The 21146-nt window shown below is 53.7% G+C and overlaps 1 protein-coding gene across 5 annotated transcripts in view; it reads right to left on the bottom strand.

Annotated features, from left to right (window-relative positions):
- Positions 1 to 1316: 1316 nt before the first annotated feature.
- The window catches only part of FAM167A (family with sequence similarity 167 member A), a 35045-nt gene continuing 15215 nt past the window's right edge, over positions 1317 to 21146 (bottom strand). For 2 of the 5 annotated variants that reach the window (XM_004278696.4, XM_049711264.1), the window contains 2 exons: positions 19774 to 20553; positions 1317 to 4443 (listed from right to left, as the gene is read on the bottom strand). In XM_004278696.4, the coding sequence (XP_004278744.1) occupies positions 4180 to 4443; positions 19774 to 20142 (633 nt within the window). In that variant the 5' untranslated portion in view covers positions 20143 to 20553 and the 3' untranslated portion in view covers positions 1317 to 4179. Of the gene's footprint in view, positions 4444 to 19773; positions 21113 to 21146 lie in introns of those variants that run through there. The other 3 variants (XR_007478015.1, XM_033403628.2, XM_033403626.2) reach the window with 3 other exon arrangements.

Here is a 21146-nt window from a genome sequence, read left to right as displayed (position 1 = left end):
ACCCAGACTCCTTACTCTGACCTACGAGGCTGACCCCACTCGAGCTGCACTGCCCACCACACTCCCTCCCGCCTCAGAATCTGGGTCCTTGTTTTTCTCTCCAGAACACTCTTTTTCCTGATCTTTGCATGGCTGCAGAGAAGCCTTCCCTGACCACGTGGTAAATCAGCCCTCGCCCACACAAGGCAGGACACTGCCGTCACCTTTTACCTTCTCTGCGGCACTTAAAAGTATTTAACTCGTTTGGAGGCCAAATTAGAGTCATTTCCCTTTGGGCTGAAAAAGTGTGCAGTCCCATCTGCAGGGGTGGAAAGGCCCAGTGGCTTCTCGAGTGCCCTTTGAACTACACGGCCGATGGTGATGGCAGATCTCCAGGTGCCCATCCGTCCCTCAGCTCATGACCTGTGCTCCACGCAGCCAATTCATACTGGGAGCTCTTTGCAGGAACTAGATCCCACTCATCCGCTTGGTGTAAGCAGGTGATATGATCTCAAGGGACGGCTAGAGTGCTTCTCTCCAGCTGTTCCTTCTACAGAATGGGATTCCTGACACCTGCTCTGACCTGCGGACATGGACTTCTCCCGGGAATGAGAGACAGGAGCCATTCAAGACACGCCTTCCCTGCCTGCTTTGTCCCTTTAAAGGTTTCTCCAAGTGTCTGTAGGCCACCTGTGTCAGTCTCCTGGAGTGTTCGTTAAAAACAGATTCCTAGGCCCCGTGCCAGAGCGGCACACCAGAACCTCTGAGTGGAGCCCAGGAATTTCCTGGGAATGTGCATTTGCAGCAGGTGCCCCAGGTGATTCTCACGCAGCCTTCATTTTGAGCACTGCCACTTAAGATGTTCAAAAAGTTTGACACGAGTTCTCCACACAGGACAGTAATGCTGAGCCCCGTACTTGGATGATAGAACTGCGATTTGAAATACATGTCCTGTGGGTCCGCTATCCAGCAGGGCTCTGAGTTGGACCCATATATTCTGAATCCAATCAGAGTCACCTTTGGAAGTGGCTAATGTAAGAGAGGCCCTGGCCTTGGTCAAATTCAGGAATAATGAATGCCTGCATCTCTCAGTTTCACATCTTGAGCTCACACAGCCCGCACCGGGAGGCTCCTGACGGCGACACCACCAAGCAGCCCTCCTTGGGGGAAGGTACCATAAAGGAAGGAGAGTGATTCCGGTGACTGTTCCTCCCTCCAGGCCTCCCTCCCTCCCTCCCTCCTCCCACTTCTTTCTCTTTCAATTTAGTGCTCGGCCCTGTGTGTGCTGTAACAGGAACAAGATAAAAGGAAGCACATTTCTCCTCTTTATAAATATATTCTTTTGAAATATTTTAATTTCACTTTTTCTAACAGCAATATAGAAACAAACAATCATAAAAAATAAAATTATAAATTGTCCATCGATTACGTAATAGCACTTGGTATTGCTACAGGGAGGAGGCCTGAGGCTGGGTCAGGTCATCTCAAGCTTGCCCGGGCTCCCCAGGCCTGTGATCACCGCTGAGCCCACGAAGGCGTCAGGCATCACCCTGCGAGGCAGTGTCATGGAGACTTCGAGTTTTACACCCAGGGGTCCTTGAGGGATGGCAGGGAGATGGGTAGATAATGAGTAAAACTGCAACAGTATCGTATACACGTGGTAAAGCTGGAAGGCTGCCCTGGGGAGCTGGGCACGCAGGTTAGGCTGCGACTGACTCAGGCGTTTCTTGACCCACAGGAGGCAGGGACTTCACAAAGCCTAAATGACTTGGTTAGTTGCCTGTGTTCGCCATGGAAATAAGGACGCTAACAGACACTGGACAGTGAGTAAGAAAACACACCTGTCTTTTCCCCGCACTTCTCTTCCTGACTTCTCCTCCCCCCTTATCCCAAAATAAAATTCCCTTGGCATGAACTAAGCACAAAAGCTGAGACATCTAACCTATTCCAAAAAGTGCGCCTATTGCAAAACCTATTCCATCAAGTGTTCTCGATCTCAAAGAATCATTAGGTCAACTGAGCAACTAAATTGCCCAGTTGACTCCAACTCAACTGGGTTGACGAAATTCAGGTAAACCACTCAGCTGTGGCCGGACCCAGCTTTTTTAGTTACTGTAATGACTGGTTCCTAGAAAGAAAACTAATCAGTTTGGCCCTCTTTTCAGTTGTGGAATGCGCTTGCCTGTGTGGGTTCAAGTGTGTGTATGTGCACGTCTCTGAAGAGTGAGCGTGTGTGCAGGCTGGCCGGCCACCTCAAGACCTCAAGGGTTCTTCTGGAGGACGGCTGGCGGGCACGCCTCTGTAGGACTTGGCAGCGCTCAGACAGAACCCCTGAGGAGAGGCATCAACTAACTAGAGAAAACCTCTCTCCTTCCTGCCTGGGGAGGAGCCGGCCTGAGGAGGCCTAGCCTTCCACCGAGGGCTTCTTCATGGACAAATGCTCTGCGCCTCAGACTTCTGCCACTGCTCAGAGCCGAAGGAAAAACAGATCTTGGCTACATGGTAATACCGTCTTTGAAGGAAGCGTAAACCCTTCGGCTCTTGGAAGCCACAAGAAAACACCAAATTCTTTTCTAACTAGGGACCGGTCATCCACAAACTCCCACTCCTGGCCCACAAGAGAAAAGCAACCGCTCCCCAGTGTGGGTCATGGTGTGTGTGTGTGAGCGCGCCTGGGCCCCACTGAAATTCTACAGGAAGACGAAGCATGAAAGACAGAGCAACAGGACGCCTCACATCGACAATGGAACCCGGACGCAGTAGGACTGGTAACTCGGCGGGGGGGGGGGGGGGGGGGGGGGGGGGCGGGGGGCGCGGTGACGGGGCTGAGTGAGTGGAGAGTGGCAGTTGGCAGTCCGTGGGTTTGGCAAAGCATTAGTACCATCTTTGGAGTTCAAGTTCATGGATACGTGATCTGTGTAGCGTAATTAACAATGATTATTATTAACACATCAATATTCTACAGCCGCTAAAGAGCCGCGGAGCCTGAGGGAGACCACTCCCCTCCCCCGGCCTCACTCCCTTATGAAGCAGAGGGCTCGGCTAGATGGGTCAAAGGTCAGCCCACCCCACCCCCACCCCCCGCACGGGGCGTTCTACTGGGGTAACTTCCTAACTTGCTGAGGTCTCAGTCCTTACCTTGCCGATCCTCCCACTTGTCTTGAGGGAGAATCTTCTAAAATCAAACCCTGAACCTCTGTACTTGACCTACCCACTGGCTTCGCCATTTGGACAAAAATCAAACAGTTATTGACAAGTTAGCCACAGGTTAGTAACAGTCTGATTCAATTAAAATTAGTTGTTTAAGTCAGGCACAGAATCTCAGTGGAGGCTCAGGGCGAGCTTCTGGGGAGGGCACGAAGGTGACGGAGGTGACACCGTCGGAATACACCAGGAGGCCTCTGCTGCCCCCCCTCCCCGGGGAAATCCACTCCTAGGTGCTCCCCAGGGTTGTAGCGTGGCAGCAAAGGGGCTCTTTGGAGGTTGGGACTGGTGTACGTGGCCAGAACGGGCAGCAGAGGGCGGGTGTGCCTGCTCCCCCCAGCTACACTGGTGGGACCACACACACTGGAAACAGTGTACCCCGCACTTGTAGGGCCGAGGTCGGAGACCTCATCCGGGGCACTGGCTGCGGCTCTGGGGCCGGCTTCCCCAAGCTCCACGTGTTATTCCTTTTGGTCTTCCTTTGCTGGTGGGTCCCTGTCGAGGCTGCTGAGTCACCCACTTAGGGTGAATTTGAGCCAGTACTTAGAGGACAGCAACAGTGACATGGGCGCGGCTGACATCTAATCACCTCCCCCTGGGGGTCGGTGCACCTGGGGAAGCCTTCTGCAAGAATCACAGCTTTGGTCCCCCTTTGGGTTCCCAGGTCATAGCACCAGTGATTCCGGAAACAGGAATGTGGGTCACTAAGGGGAGGATGAGACGTGTGCCCTGGGGACCCAGGTCTCACTGAACAGCGGATGCGGCAGCCCTTCTGCAGGACTCTTTGGGTATTAAACCAGGGCCAGGCATGGGGACACTGAGCTCCACAGCTGGGCCCTGAGAGCACGTGTCACAGGTCCTGGGGACGCCCTGCCTCCGGGGAGACCCGCTCGGGTACCTGGGCCTCAGCTTCCTTCCCACGCCCCGCCCCCCGCCGCCCCCCACCGTCCACCTCCCAAACCCTCATTCCGGCTCCACCGCCCCGTTTAGGGCTTCTCAGCACAGAGAAAACCTGCGGGAGTTGATGTTCATCTTGGTGACCCCAATGAGCTTGAGTGGCGCGGAGAGACTGAAGGAGGAGGCGAGCGGGGCGTCGCAGAAGAGGTCGGACAGCTCGTCCCGCTCCTCCAGCTCGTAGGTGGCGTCGTTGAGCATCCGCCGGTGGAGGTCGCAGGTCTGCTCGATCTTCAGCTTGTGGATGTCACTGCGCAGGCGCATGAGCTGCCGGGCCAGCTGCTGGTCCTGAAGCCGCATCTCCGTCTGCAAGGGAAGACGGGGGAGGCGTCAGCGCCGAGCTGGGCCGGGGAGACGGGTGGGGGGTCGGTGCTTCAGCTCCATAGTCCCGGACGGGCCCAGGCCCATTAACAGGAGACCTAATGAAGGGCTTGCATCACCATTTGGGGTCCACCTAGAGAGAGTAGCCCGTTCCCAGCTCAGGGAGGTGAAAAGACACAGAGAGTGAGGTGACAAATAAGGATGTGCTTGCCAAACAATCCTTTGTGCTAAGCTAGATACTGTGTCAAAATCCTTCTGGAAGACATGCGTGTCAGTCCTGGCTTAAAGGTATTTCCAGCTGTCTCTCTGTTTACAGATATATATATATGGAGTAAGGGTATAAAGAATTGCACGGGAATGATAAACACCAAATTCAGGCGTCATTTCTGTAGCGCAGTGGTTATCACGTTTGTCCAGATTCAGGAGCACGGTTGCCTTTGGGCAGGAGGCAGGGACTGAAATTGGGGAAGGTATTCAGGGGCTTCAACTCTATTGATGATGTTTTGTATCTTATGTTGGGTGGTGGGTATGCCGTCACATTGTTTTTTAAACATTTAAGAATGTCTGCATTCTTAAGAATGTCTGTCTTAAATGCATTTTAAACATTTAAGAATTCGGCCTTGGAACCAAGTGCATTTCGGGGTAGAAAGATTGGCGACTTCACCAGTAAGCATTTCATTGCTCTGTTCTCTCTCTTCCATGTTTTGATGTACTTCTACAGATCTCTTTTATACAGAGTTTATAGGTGAGAAAAACCAAGATAGAAAGTCTTGCCTGGGGATCAGCAAAGTGTTTATTGGCAAAACGGGGTTAAAATTCATAGCGTCCTGTTCATTAGTTTACTTCTCAATCCTTGGGCATCACAACCCAAATGTATTGCCAATCAGAAATTGTATTGATCTAGAATAGTGCCAAATCAACGCTGGCGGGCTCACCAGAGGGCAGCTGGTCATTCATTCACTTATTTGGAGCCTCCAGCCATGCCTAGAACTGGGCTAGGTGCTGCCTAAGCCCTTCTGAAGGAGATGGGGGTCCAATTTGTCTGAAAGCCAGTGCCGGCTCACACCACTGCTTTATTTAATATGGTCTTCTGTGAGTTTGCCTTGAACCACTTCTCTTTGGGGTATCCTGTAATTGGAAGATGGTTCTCTTTGAAAGCTAGGAACCCTACGGCTCAGATCTGAACCAAGGCATTGGCCTCAGGGATTGCATCTTCAATCTGAAAAGATCCTTTTAAGTTGGAGAATTTCAGTTTTGAGCAGGTGTCTGGAAGTACCTGTGAGATGTGGTCAGCAGGGAGGCCTGGTGGGGGGAAGGGGCCATTTTTCTATGGCCAGTAGGTCTGGTCCAAGGTCAGAGAACAATTTAGTGTTGAAAACCCATCAGAGTCAGCTGAAAGGTGGTGGGGGGGTTTGATAGTAAGGCATCTGTCTGTCCTTGGGCTGGACAAAGGCCACCTCGGTGGAGACACCTCACACGCCCACTGAGCTTGGAGGCGTTCGCCTCTGCATGAGGGGAAGGAAACGGCTTCCTGTGGGGAAGGTGATGCATGTCCCTCCACTTGTTGGAGCCCAACACCAGAAGAGGCTGATCATTCTGTTTCCTCACTAAGCTTGGTCCTGAGGGCCCACCACAGCGTGAGCAGCCCACCCTAGGACTGGCTTGCAAGACGTATTTCGTTATGACTCATGAATGTAAATCCACGTTGCACCTGATGCTCAAAGACACAGTGTTTGTTCCAGGGCTACAAGGAAAAGCAGCAGCGTTGGCCCCCTTCCCACCTACTCTGTGGGCCACACAGGAATTTTCCAAGGGGGACTCCACACTTAAACCCTAAACTGAGTCCCCGCTTAAGAGGTAACTCCACTGTAGTCAAGCCAAATCCATATAGAAATGAGTTTTCTCAGCCCCCGAAGAAACCTAAGCAAAAAGTACAGGGCTAAGAGGCTTTTTTCCCCCAGGATTTTTTCAATTGTGTTAAAGTACACAGAACATAAAATTTTACCCTCTTAACCATTTTGAAGCGTACAGTTCAGTGGCATTAAGTCCTTTTACATTGCTGTGCAGCTGTCACCACCAACCATCTGCAGAACTCTTTTCATCTTGCAAAATTGGAGCTCTGTCTCCATTAAATAATAACTCCCCATTTTCCCTCCCCCCAGCCCCTGGCAATCACTATTCTACTTTCTGTCTCTGTGAATCTGACTATCCAATTACCTTGTGTAAGTGGAATCCGTACAGTATTTACCGTTTTGTGACTACCATATTTCACTCAGCATAATGGCCTCAAGGTTCATCCACGTGGTAGCACATGTTGGAATTTCCTTTCTAGGCCTGAATTATATTCCACGGAACGTATACATCACCTTTGGCTTATCCTTTCATCCATGGATGGATGTCTGGTCTGCTTCCACCTCTTGGCTCTCGTGAATAATGCTGCTATGAGCACAGGTGCACAGTACGTGTTCAAGTCCCTGCTTTCACTTCTTTTGGAAGTATACCCAGAAGTGGAATTGCTGGATCCTATGCTAATACTATGTTGAATTTTTTGAGGACCCGCCATACTGTTCTCTGCACCATTTTACTGCAGCCAGTAAATATTTTTATTCCAGCCAGTCCAGAGGCAGGAGTCAGCCCCTCTTTTAATTCTCCAGGAAATCCCTAGTGATCCATGGGACTTGGATAAAGAGACATCACAGCAAACCACCTACACACTTAGATTCTTCTGTCCTGAGTTTCCCGACCGCCACCCTCCCTGATGCCCCCTTTCTAGCCCCTCCCCACTCTCAGAGCCTCACTGCCCCTCACGCCTCCTTATCCCTTCAAGCAAAACCCAAGAAATCTCCCTCTTCCTCTTGCAGAGCAGCTTACCACCTTTAGTTACTTCTTCCCTCCCTTGGGGTTTCATCTTCCACCTTAGAAACAACCAGCCTCTCCTAAGAGCCATTCTTATCTGACTCAGAGAATCAAACACGTTGGCTACAGCCAAGCTATTGCAACAGGGCCACGGGTCAGCTGCCACGCCCGTGGTGTGTGTACTTTCTCACCCCGTGGCAACACACCCTTTCACCAAATACTATACCACAATTAGAGGATTGCTGGAGTTACAGGCAGCGCCTCTGAGAATCCTACGAGTAACTTTACCCTGCAGAGGCAACAGGCCACCCTGGGAGGGGGGATTGAAATCAGCATATCCCACAGCTGAGCCTTTGCCAGGGAGAGCATTAAACTCGTGTCGATAGTTAAGTCACCAGGGCCAAGTTTTAGGGCCAGCGTCTAAGTCTTTTTAATAAAGGCTCAAAACTTTATTGGGCCCTGCCCAATTTCAACATTCTGCACCTAGGCCTGGAGAGAAAGGACCTACATGGTGAAATTCTTACTTTTCTTTGGCCAATATTGTTGTTTATATGGTGCATTACTTATGATCTGTTTGCTTCTTACAGCTCTTGGAATGGACAGTATCCAGGCAGACAGGAAAACAAAAATCCCAAGGTGATCAAGGGCATTTTGTTCAATCCCGATTTCTGAGGCTGGAATCTAAGCTATCCCAGCCCAACAGCCACAATGAGCCTCTGATCGATGCTGAAGAGAGACTGGGTATAAAATCCAGGCCGTTTTCTCGGAACATGCTCCCTTCTCTATGAGACTTAATCTTGAACCATGGAAAGAGTTTTCATAACCTGTCTCATGACTTAGCTCAACTAAACGTCCAGTTATTGTTTTAATCAGCATTGTGTAGAAATAGAAGCCTGGATAAAACATGATTCATTATTTGATCTTGGGTTTGGCCTCTGAGAAAGAGCCAGAGACGTGCTGTGAGGAAAGCACGTGAGGGTTGTCACTGAGGTGTGCTGCTGGATGACAACCTCAGATGCTGGGAAAAATTAATTTTTTTTTTCAAATACCTCCTAGAAACCAAACTGGGTTTGTGAATTGATTTCCAGGGGATGCTGTTGACTCAGGCAGAGGCTGGAACATGTTTTTCGGCCTCCGCTTGCTCTGCAGCCCCAGTCTTGGCGCTGGGGCAGGGACAGGCTGAATCTGGGTTCTCCTGATGCCCCTGGAGCCATTGTCTGCCGGGAGGGAAAGTCGGAGCAGAGCCCCAGAGCCAGGACAGAGAGCAGGGGGTGCTTCAGGCCCCAGCAGGGACTCTCCGTCGCCAATGGCAAGAGTCAAGCTCTACGTACTATATGATAGTCTTCGGTTTGCAAACTTGGAAGGTCCTAGGCCAAGCTGCCGCCTGCACAGGTGAGGCTGACCTTTGGGAAGGACAGGGTGGTGCCTTCTGAAGGCCCCCAGGTCTGCCCCCAGAGGCTCTGGGTTCTAGTCTGCTTTGGTCTGAATCTTTGTGTCCCCCTCAAATTCATATGTTGAAACCCTAAAGCCCAATGTGTTGGTATTAGGAGGTGGGCCTTTGGGAGGTGATGCGGTCATGCGGGTAGAGCCCTCATGATAGGATTACTATTCTTATAAAGAGACCCCAGGGGGCTTCCCTGGTGACGCAGTGGTTGAGAGTCCGCCTGCCGATGCAGGGGACACGGGTTCGTGCCCCGGTCCGGGAAGATCCCACATGCCACGGAGCGGCTGGGCCTGTGAGCCATGGCCGCTGAGCCTGCGCATCCGGAGCCTGTGCTCCGCAACGGGAGAGGCCGCAACAGTGAGAGGCCCACGTACCGCATAAAAAAAAAAAAAAAAAAGAGACCCCCCGGAGAGTCCCCTCGTCCCTTTCCATCATGTGAGGACACAGCGAGAAGTCTTTAACTCGGCAGACGACCCTCCCCTGACCATGCTGGGACCCTGACCCCAGACTTCTAGCCTCCAGAACTGTGATAATTGAATGTCAGTGGCTTATCAGCCACCCCGTTGGAGATGGTTTGCTGCAGCGGCCTGAATGGATGAAGACAGTCCCAGTCCAGCCTATAAGGAGACGAGTGGCCCGGGGCAGGAGATGCGACCCCTTTGTGGAAAGAGGATGCTCGTCACCTCCCCCCACCTCATAAGGTTGCATCCTGGACATGAGGGAGCCCTAGAAGCCGTACATCCAAGAAAGGAATTTGTGAGGGGAGAGACGGGAAAGACAGGCCCAGATGAGCACACCCACATTCACTTGTCAGCCTGCACCTCAGCATCCTTTCGCGCCTCCCTGCCCCCCTCCCACTCTCTGCACTCAGCCCTGCAGTCAAGAGGCCAGCAGCCAGGTTTCTCCCCTTCTTCAAACCTTTCAAAGGTACAACCGGCCCTCCTGGCTCCCTTGCTCTCTCCAGCCTTGAACTCCCATTCTGAGCCCCTGGCGCCTTGTGGCAGCCACGCTGGGTCTGTGTCCCCTCCCCCAGAACCACTCCTTCCCACGCCATCATCCACGTGCCCAGCTCAGCCCTTGCCCCCCAACCCTGCAGGCTGGGTGACACCCCAACCATAGGTACCTCTTACGGCAACACCTACACACAGCATTGCCTGTCTCCTCACCAGACAGTAAAACACGCAGGAGAGATCAGGCCTGGTGCTCAAAAGGCATGGCTGAGGTGGAAACACAAGTTGGAATAAAGTCATATATTTTTTAAGTTAAAAAAAAAAAAAGGCATTGATCGAATGAATGAATGAATGAATTCAATTCTCCTAGAGCCAGGTCTTGATTTTACACAGGTGGGACAATCCTAGGACACCATCCCTGACTTTCCCACTCAGGCTGCCCTCCAGGCCTGGGGAGAGGCCTCGAGTGGAATGAACAGAGCATTGGCTTGTGGGTCCAAAGTCCTTCACCACCACTCACTGGAGGTGCCCCTCTGGGCAAGTTGCTCAAGCTGCCTGAGCCTCAATTTCCTCATCTGTGAAATGGGTGCAATAATAATGCCTGCCTGTTCTGAGAATTAAATAAATAAAACATATATAAGACCCTTGGTCCAGGACACGGGGTTCCACAAATATTAGTTCCACTTTATCCATTCTTCATAGAGCTAAGCCGTCAGTTATTTTTTCTTATTTCCCATACGACATTCTTATCTCTCCTACTAGGTTTAGGAGTTCTGGAGGACAGTGTGATTCTCCTTTGTTCCCCAACTGCCTGGAGCAGAACTAGTCACCAACCCATGCTTCCCACACACTTTGGGGGTGATTGCTCACACCTGACACCTGTGTCGCCCTTCCCATTGTTATCAACACCAAGTACGGCCGGCTGGGCTGATAGGGCAGTACTGGCATCTCGTCACCAAGTGGTCTGTCCAGAGTCACAGAGCCAGTAACGCCAAAGCACCTCAGCATTTGCCATGGAGGCATCTCCCAGGCAGGGGTGTCCTCAGCTTGGACACGATGGGTTCAGGCCCGCAGGGTGGGCCGGGGACTTCCCCAACTTCCCTGCCACTGCCCTGGACAGCAAGTGGGGGCCTTGCTGGGCAACAGCTAGCCCCAGGATGGTGACCCCCTGTGCCAGGCTGCTGGAGTGGGGCCCACAGCACAGCTATTCCCCCTGAGCCCCAAGCAAGACTGCAGGGAGGGCTGGCCCCCCGCCTCTCCTGCTAGGGTGTCTCTAGGTGAGAGTATACAGAGGCGAGACCCCCCCCCGCCCCCCCGCACTTCCTGCTCTGCCATGAGCTCCTTGGGTTGCCTTCTGAACTTCCACCTGCAGGGAGCGCCCACCAGCACAGGCAGGAGTAGCGCTTCATTGAGGGATTGCGTGGAGATCAGCTCTAGCCAGGGCCATTGTCAAATGTGATGGAACAGGGCTGAGGTGCCTGGCATCCTTAGGGAGCCCCCAGAAGACCCCTGGAGCACCTGTGTGGGGACTTCTAGACTTTTCTTGGGTTCTGGGCTCCCTGGCTTGGAAACGGATGGGCTGGGAGTTTCACGTCTGACACCAAGTGAGCCCAGGAACCAGCCAGGAACCCTCACTGCCCAAGAGTCAGGAAGCGAGCCCTGTGGAACTAGGTCTCCTATGAGTGATTAAGGTGCCCCTGCACCTGCAGTTTCTATATATAGATTCCCACCTGTGCCTTCCAAAGGAAGTGAAGCAAATCTGTTCTCTGCAAGTGTGAGCAAGGCCATTAGCTCTCCCAAGTCATTTCACGCTCCGTTACCCTGGAACCTGCCTCCTTAGAGGGAATGATGGTTTGGGCTTCACCCCGGGAGGGGCCTCACAGCAGCCTCAGTGCTGGGCTGGACTCAGAGCCCATCTCAGGAGGGTGTCTGCTGTGCCCGTGGGGCGTCCGTGACCTGGCTCCCCTTCACGTGCCAGAGTTAGGGGGTGAGCCCGAGCACACCCTGGGTGCTCAGGAAAACGCGGGGACTGCTGAGCGCCATGCAGTGTGTCCAGCACCGACGTGGGGCCGCCGGCCGGAGCATGGGAGAGGCTAGAGAGGGCAGGGGGAGCCCACGAGCAGCAGCTGCTAGTGGACACTCGCAGGACCTCTCCACCCATCTCCCTCTCTGGCTGAAAAATGAAGGCTCTCCACCCCTTGGGTTCCTTCCTGCTCGAGCACCGATGGCTCCTTCCATAGTTGTAACCAGCACTGCGCGAAGCAGTTGCTCTGGCAGGGGGAGGCTCTGTCCTCCTCAGTCCCTGTGCCGGGGCAGGGGTGGGGCGCCCGGCCTGCGGGGAGCCACGTGGGAGGTAGAGAAGCCAGGGCCGCCTGCCACCCGGGCCCCTCCCTGGCTCCTGGGCACCTTGGGGCCTGGCCTGGCCCTGCCAGCGGTCGGGAGCGGTGCCCCCCGAGTGCCAGACCCTCGGTGCAGCTCTGGAAACCATCTCCCTGCTGCCGAGGGCTTAGCCACCTGGAGGGAGCCTCGGTGGCCCTTCCCTGGCTTTTGTCAGCTTGCTGGCTGAGTCTGGCTCACGCCTGAGCCTGGGGACGCGGCCAACACCTCGGGGCAGTGCCGGCTTTTCAGCCCCTGGAGGAGCCCCGGGGCAAGGGTGGGTCCAGAGCCTGTAAAATAACACACCCCTCAGAAACGGACAGTCCAGCCCAGGGGCACCTTGGCCGTGAACAGCCCCGAGACCCTGTGTGCCACCCTCTGGGTCAGGATAACGAGTGTCCTTCTCAGAGGCAGGAGAGTGCCTGAAAGAGTGCAGAATCGGGAAGCATTGGAGAACGACGGCCCAGAGTTCCAGGAGTTGAGACAGCGAGTTGACTGCTCAACTCATGAACTACGTCTGAGGTGTTGACGGCCCAAAGCCTCGTGAAGCACGATGCGCCTTCACCTCTTCTGACCTCGGGAGCCCCTGGCTGGGCAGCAGGGGTTCTGAGGCCGGCAGATCTGGGCTTCAATCCCTGCTCTGCTGGTTGACCACTTTACCTCAGTTTCCTCACCCATAAAATGGGGGTGGTGTTAGTGCCACCATAGAAGAGGCACATGGATGTGCGTGCATAGTGCCTGCCCACCTCGGGAGCCCAGCAGGTGCCCTCTGCCCTCTGTGCCCGCCTCGCTCTCCCGTCACAATCCCCTGCCAGGTAGGATGTATAATCTCCGCTTTACAATGACAAAACCGAGGGCCAGGCTAACGGGGTTTCCTAAACTCACACAGCCAGGATGAGGTAGAACTTGACTGGACGTCTAATCTAGTTACAAACTGCATGCTTTGCTGACTCCACCTGTGACCAGTTACGGGCCCTGTCACATTAGAATCACCTGCAGGCACATGTGAAGTCCCAGCCTTACGGCATCTGCATTTCCACAGAGGGCTGGGTGCCTGATCCAGCGGTTACTACACACTAGCCTGGAGGGTAGTTACCACAGCTGGGAGGGTGCCCCTCCAAGGAGCTGGGTTTTAATTATCACAGGACAATGGGAATGGGAATAAGGAGAAGGCTAATGTCAAGCCTTGGAGACGTGGATCTGGTTGCTAAGGAAGTTAGGGATGTGTACTTCCCTTTGGTTAATTTCAAAGTCCTCCGTACCTGGCACTCGGTAATTGCTCAACATGGGCCTCACACCCCAAAGCATTTGGGGACTACATTTACTGTTCCTCTAGCATAGCTCTTGTCTCACGGTGTCACTGTCTACATGTTTGTCTCATCCACAAAGGGGGGGCCCCATAAAGACAAGGGCCCTGTCCCCACCGGCACCAGCACCTAAGCCCAGGCATTTGGTCAACACAGCTCGTACTGAACGAACAAGTTGGATCGAAGGACGCCCGCCTGCCTCTTACAGCCCCAGGACCACCTCGCGCTGTTCTTCTGGTTAAGTGCAGCCATCAGGCCCCTAGCCCTGCCCTCTCCCATCCTCTTCTCTGCATTGCGAGGTGGCCAAGAGATGGAAAGCAGGCAGGATCTCCTGATTTGGAGCCACGTTCATCCCACCGGTCAACAGTTCCCACCTAGTGCCGAGTGGGGGATGTCTAGCAATGGCAGATCCCATTTTTTATCTTTTTCTAGGAGATCCGATGCCTTATTTAACCTGGAAGCTATGAGGGGAGGCATGTGTGCCAATTACACTGGCAAGAAGAGGACCTTAGTTCTTTCCCATCTTTTGTCTTTTACTTTTATAATCTTTTTTTCTCCCTAATCATATATATTTCTATTTTAGAAATTTCAGAAACTACAGAAAAGTCCAAAGGATAACATCAGCTCCCAGAAATAAAGGTCATTGATGTTTTGGAGTATTTCCTTTGTAGGCACCTTTGTTTAGCAATTCTTTAGTAACTGCTAAAGGGCGGTATCTGGCCAGATTAACGAGATAGGCTTCCCCCGGCAGGAGTAGATGGGTGGAAAGCCCCTGCTATGCAGAGGAGACCTAGCCTCAGGCAAAGTGACACCTGGGCTAGAAACTCTTATCAAACCCCAGCTCAGCCAGCAGCCCCCTGGGTAGCTCTGAGCAAGGTATTATCCTCATTATGGACCAGGCATGGCTGTCCCCATCCCTGCCATAGGGTTGTTATGAGGCGTTGCTAATAACTCTCTGTGACCCCTTACACATGTCCCATTCTAAAATCAAGGCCTGATTTTTTTTTTTTTCCAGCCGCGCCACGATCTTAGATCCCCGACCAGGGACTGAACTTGCGTCCCCTGCATTGGAGGGTAGGAGTCTTAACCACTGGACTACCAGGGAAGTCCCCCCATTCTGAAATCAGCAGAGTTTCAAATGCAGGCTTTTTGACAACTCGTGGGCCCACTGACTCGAACATCTGATGTGAGCACCTGTACCCAGTACAAAGGAAAGAGACCTGGGTCCAGAGCCAGGAGATGCAGGTCTGTGTCTTGGCTCAGCCACACCCTTACATGTGACCTTGGGCAAGTCACTTAACCTCTCTGACTCTCAGGCGCATCATCTTTCTGAGCCTCAGTTTTCTCATCTGTAAAACGGGAATAGCAAATACCTCCAAGCCGTCTCACTCAGATACTGTATGTAAACGTGCCTTGAGGACCATAAAATGCTCCCCCAGATGGGTGGGGTTAACGTGGCTATCACCTTCACGCCTCTCACCTCCATCCCCATCAGAAGATGCTCAGTGAGCTCGAGCTGTCATTTGGCCGCTATCATTCAGTAGCAGTGGATAACGCTGGCCTCAGAGGGCTGTGCCTGGACACACCAGTCACGTGCTTGTCAAGCGGGCGGCACAGGCAAGAGAGGGTTAACCCGGAGATGCCAGCTGGGTCCAGGGCTACGGGCCTCCTGCCATGGCAGGCCTTAGAATAATTAAAACTTGTCAGATTTCCTTTCCCTTTTTCTAACAACCATAAACACCTTTTTGGCGGGGGGCTCTGTCTGTGGGGATCAAACACCTGCATGAGGCTAAAAGAAAAATACCTGTTGACGTCAGGGATTCTCGCCACAAAGACAACACCTTAGGAAGCTGGAATGTTTTGTTTTGGTTTTAGTTTTGGCACCGCACAGGCCAAGTAGACGATTTCTCCCTTTTCTTTATCCTTCATGTTGGCAAGGGGAGCGTTTTAGCAGGACTAAAGAGAGAGGCAGAAGGGAGTGTCCCTCTTTCTCTTGGGCTGCAAGCTCTGGGGCCAAACGCAATCAGAGGTTTGTGACGTGTTCTGAATTTCAGGCTCAGCTAGAGGGCTGAGACCCACAGCTTCAGGGCCACATCCTTTCTAGCTCACCCCTTCCTGAAGCATTGCCCCAGCCCCACTCCAGGCCACTTGGACCTAGTGAGGCCACCCTGAAGGTGGAAAGCTGGAGGCTGTGGCCTCGGGCAGCGGGAGCAACCTGGATCAAGCAGAGTTGCAGAGGGCCACTTCGCTAGGCTCTGAGTCAGTCTCCCCAGTAAACGATGCTGGGTCTCAGCCTGGGGAGTCAGGCGGCCCGAAGCTGCCGGGCACAGAAGCGGCAGCCCTGCCTGCCGTGGCCGGATGGTGACACCTTTCCTGAATACACAGGGAGCTGAAGGTCAAGCCTTCCTGGCTGGAGGAGCAGTGCCAACAGGGCTTAAGGATTCCCACCTTCCTTGTACCCCCAACATGTTACTCTGAAGGAAAACCCTCTACGTGCAGGTCCCTGGGGGTGTCAGGAGTGACTGCACTTTCCCTGCAGTGAAAGCTGAGAGGAAGGGTGGACCCCGAGGGAGCTGCTAGGACCCTCTCTGGCCTTGGAAATAAGCCGAGATTCAGGCAGTCGCTCTCTGCCTTTGAGCTAACCTCCTAGGAGATAGGGTTGGACCGCCCATCCTTCCAGACCCGACATCGCCTGCCTCTAGGAGGGTCAGCGCTGTCAACAAGAACCTCGCTGGTTTCATCAACGGCTCCGGTATAAGCCCTTGATGGTCAGAGACCCGTTCAGGGCACAAACCCACGACTGACCCCGAACTCCCAGCCAGTTGAGTACGGCATCATGTGGGGCAAACAGCTACACAGTTGACTGAATTACAGATGTTTCACGTTTCCTTGGCCACACCAAGAGAAAAGACAAATTTGCACACGGGGCTGATAAATTGGTAGAGAGAGCCTGCCCCGGTATAGAGAAAACTTGACTCTGGGCTTAAAATAAAACAAAGGTTATTTGAAACCACTTTTGAAATCACTATTTTTAAAAAACAGGTTAATTTTTAATGACACCTTCAGTGAGTTAACAGATGATGAATTAGGGAAAACAATGACGTGAAGTTTAATGTTTCGACTGAGAGTCAAAACAGGAGCGTGGGCGTGTTGATCAAATGTTCAACTCTGTTTTCAAGTCAGTCAAAGGATTTTATAGGTCGCCTTTGTTACTGTTTAATCTCAGAAGCGGGCAGAACTGCACATTTCAGTTGGCCTGCCTGCTGGTCTGCATTTGGGCTGCTCTGACCTCAGACTTAAAGTCTTCTGAACTAATTCAGCTCTTGGACCATTCGGTGTGGGACGATGTGGCTTCATCCCCAGAGCCCACTGGCTGAGCCCAAGCCCAGAGGACAGTTACAGCAGGGACAGGGTTTAGGGCACAGGCTTGGGGACCCTTGGGGGTTCCCTCTGAGGACCCTTCTTGGTTCTCTGACTCCAGTCTTGCCTGCCTTTCAGTCCTTGATTCTCAAAGTGTGGTCCGTGGACCAGCAGTACAGCAAGCACTACCTTGGCGCTTGTTGGAAATTTGGAATCATGGACCCCATCCCAGACCTGTAAGATCAGAATCTTCATTTTAACAAGATCAGAATCTTCCCATTAGAGTTGGAGAGTCTTTGCTCTGAGAGTTTCTCTACCTGCAGCTGGAGGAGGCCTGCCCGATGGGGCCCTGTGGGAGGGACACCTCTCACCCCCTGCCTTTCTCCCCAAAGCTGTACTCTCACTGGTGAAGGCTGAGTTCACCAGTTATTAGTCATATAATTCTAGGCAGGTTGTCTGACTCTACGAGCCTCAGTTTACTCATCTGTATAATGGAGACATAACAGCAATTGCACAGGTCTGCTGTAGGAACAAAAGAGACCACAGCGTGAGGGCTGGACTCTCAATTTTGTTTCTCCCTCTGCCTCACCTATCGACTGCCAACATCTTTGTGAAGTCATGGCACAAAATCAACTGCCTTTGGAAGACACTATGTAGTACAGTGGCTAAGAAGAGCCTGGGCGAGGCAACCAGACAGGCCACGGGTCAAATTTCTACCCTCTCACTTATTGCTACATTCCCCTCTGAGCCTCAGTTTCCTCTTCTGTAAAATGGGGCAACAGGAAGGTGATGTGACACTCAGAAGAGCTAAGTCATGCATGTGAAACACCTGGCACACGGTAGTCACTCAATTGGTAACAAATCTTGATATTATTATTATTATTATGCTTATTACCCACCTTTGGCAGCACAGAGAAGTGGCATGGAAAGGGGGAAAATACGGAAACATGAAGCATTATTAATAATGCCGATGTTCACTATTTACAATAGCCTTAGGCAGCCACGTTAGTCCTGACGATTAACGCTCCTCTCCCTGCCTGTGGAGTATGACTCCATACGTCACCCCCGGGTGCCCTTGGCCTGGTCCACCTTCCTCCCCTCAGCCAGTGCACTCCGGCCGGGGCACTTCGCACTGCTTGGCTTGCAATGGGCTTGGCAAGAAAAATGAGCACAGCCTGTAAGTCTATGGCAGTGGTTCTCAACCCAGGCTGCACTTTGAGAATAGCTTGAAAAACTACTGACGCCCGGGGCCCACCCCCAGATGTTGGTCTGACTGGTCTGGGGTGTGGTCTAGGATTTGGGGGTTTCAAGGCTTCCCAGGTAAGTGTAACATACAGCCAGGGTTGAGGGGCGGCTCTCCTCCGGCGGACGTGGGGGACAACTTGAGAGAATGCCCTACTGGTTCACATCCAGGAAATTCCTTCTCTGATTTCCACCCCCAACGGGGACCCGTGCGGGATGCTAACCTACTTAGAAGTAAAAGTCTCCACTCCCAGAAGCCATCAAACCTCAAATGAACCCAATGCCAACTAATTGAATCCTTGACTGATGGGACTATTTTTTTGTTCCTCTTTATGAAAACAAATCAAAGCAGTGCAGCCTCAAGGATTTAAAGAGCAGCTTCGTGTCCATCCGTCCTCGCCTCTTACACGCCCCGAGAGCACCCAGTGGCGCTGGGGAGTCTGGAGACGCAGCGCGAATCCCCAGCGGCCGCGTCTTCTCTGCAAGCAACTAACACTCCAGTTACCAGTGGAGACGTGTTTTGAGAAACAGTCTCAACATCAAAGATTAAAACCGAAAAAGATGTCTGATTAATCAGATACTTGAGTCCTTGAGCCCTCCTGGCCCCAGTTCTTTACCTTAACTCACAAGGAATTCCAGGCCCCAAAGGGGATTTATTTTTCAGGATTCTGCCCAGCAAACCAGGCAGGCCTCTGCCTACCCTGCGGGACCAGGAGCTACTGGAGGCTCTGGAAGGCGGTTGGCCCTCGGTTGCTGGCTCACCTGTGGCCAGAGTGGCCCGGCTGGGCAGCTGTGACCTGGGCCGCAGGTGACGGGCTGGGTGGGGCAGGAGTTGAAAGCACACAATTAGCGTCACACCTGGCTCTGCTGAGACACCACCATGCCCAGGACCAGTGATTCTCCCCCGGGCGACGGGCGCACAGCTCTGCACGCCAACCCCCTTCTCATGTGCTGAGCAACGCCCCTGATGGGAGCCTGCCGTGCCCGTGGGCAGAAAAAAGGTCGAGCTGCTGGCCCCGGCTCCCAACGCACGCCCAATGCTCACACTTATTCCACCTGGATGCCCTCCCAGCTGTAACATCTGGGCAGTTTCCTACTCAGCCCCCGAGCCTCAGCCCAAAGCCCTCACCCCCGCCAGGCCTGATCAGCCACGCTGCCCCTGGGCAGCTCCCTGTACACCCGTCAGTGTGGGCAGAGTGCTGCTGGGCTGAGCCCGAGCTACTCACAGCAGCGCCTGCGCTGCCCTGTGCTTGCCTCACGCGGCCCCGCTGCCCAGAGCGGCGCCATGGGGCGGGGTTGGCTGCTGAATGAAGGGCCCCAGGAGCGGCCAGCAGCTTGGGCAGGTGGCAGGGTGACAGGGACTCAGAGAGGAAGAGGGGCAGTCACAGTCCAGGAAGGAGTGTATGGGACTCTGATGCCAGGAGTGGCTCTGGGGACACCTTCAAAACACAGGCTCAGGGGGACTGCCCTGGCAGTCCAGTGGTTAAGACTCCACACTTCCAATGCAGGGAGTGAGGCTTCCATCCCTGGTCGGGGTACTAAGATCCCACATGCTGCAAGGCGTGGCCAACAAACTAAAAATAAAAAACACGGGCTCAGGCTCTGCACAAGGACCTGTGGTTGGGGGCTGATGGGCACATGGACCACATATACCCACACAGTAATGAGGCCCAGCCTTGACTAAACAGGAAAATGTGCCGTTGGGAGGGGCAGAGATGGGGGAGAGACAGAGGGGTGGAGACAGAGACAGAGACAGAGAGAGAATGGCATCTGGACTCACCAGTTCCTTCCTGAGCCAGGCTATAGCTTCATCGATGCTCTGGAAGCCCTCCAGCCTGCCCGTGCACGGGGCCCCATCATCCTGGCTGGCCATCCCATGAGGTTGAGGATGCCGCCTGGGCGCTCCTGGGGGGCCTGAGGGCCCCTCTTCCACACAGGCCCGCTGCCCGGCCACCGGCCTCGGGAAGGGCCACGTCTGCTCCTCCAGCCTGGCCTGCCATTCCAGGTAGGAGGGCCTGCGGGTCTCCAGCCTCAGTTTCTCCGTGAGGGCCTTCAGGCTCCGGAGGTGGTCATCGGGAGGCGGGGCTGCGCCTGCCGGCCCTTCTTCCCCACTGGCTGCGTCTTCTCCTCGGATCTGGGGCACAGACATTCTAGAACCTGCCTGGGCAGCCAGACATGGGGGGTGGTGGAGGGCACCGTGGGAGTCTTGGTGGGTGGCAAGGTCGGGTCCTGCTCTGGAAGGGTCTCACCCAGCTGGGGCCGAGGGTCTCGAGGGCATCGCTAGGACGGGCGCAGCTCCCGGAGTCCAGAGGGAGGAGGGCGAAGCTGCAGTGTCCACCGGAGCAGCTGCAGACAATCTGGGTTTAAGATGCCGTGGGCGCCATGCTTTGCAAGATGCAGGAACAGACAAGCGTTAGCAGGAATCTTTGGAGGCAGCTTTGCCAAGAAGATCTGTCAGTGCCGGAGGTGAAGGCAGATTGAAGACCGGAGGGGATGCGGGACAGAGCCCTCTCCTCACAGGGAAGGGCAGGCGGTGAGAAGCTGCTGGCTGGTGTGAGGCCTGCAGGAAGGATTGGAACGATGTCAGTGCTGACCCCTCCCCTTGATGCGGCCTCAGAAGGCGACACTGAGGCTCAGAGAGGCTCAGACACGGGGCTGCTGACTGCTAGTTCAGGACTGGAAGACAGGCTACTTCAGCGCCCTAAGTCCATGCAAAAAAGTTCATCCTAAAAGCGTTGACTTTGTGCAGTGTCTCACCATGTATGAAATGTTTCCACCTCTATTATCTCATTTACTCCTCCCTGCAAGTCTGTAATTACTTCTTTTTGTCCCCGTTTTACGCAGAGGAGCCTGAGTCTCAGAGGTTAAATGACTCACCCAAGAGCTCTCGCTGATCAGCAAGGACAGAGCCGGTCTCAGGCCTCTCTGAGCGCAGGCTGTCTGGAGGGGCGGAGGGGGTCCCCATGCAGACGCAGGTGAGCCTTGGGTCCAGGCACCCCCTGACCCCGCCCCGCCCCGTCCACCACAACCCCGTCCTAGGCTCCAGCCCTCTGGGGCAAGTCCTCCTGCACACTCTCAGCTTCCTTCCCCAAGAACAGCACCTTATCTCTCAGCTCGTCAGAGGAGGAAGAAAGTAAACCTGCAGCAGCTGAG

The sequence above is a fragment of the Orcinus orca genome, chromosome 6 (genome assembly GCF_937001465.1).
Source record: "Orcinus orca chromosome 6, mOrcOrc1.1, whole genome shotgun sequence".
In the NCBI taxonomy this organism is placed as follows: domain Eukaryota; kingdom Metazoa; phylum Chordata; class Mammalia; order Artiodactyla; family Delphinidae; genus Orcinus; species Orcinus orca.
This window is presented reverse-complemented; position numbering and strand designations above follow the sequence as displayed.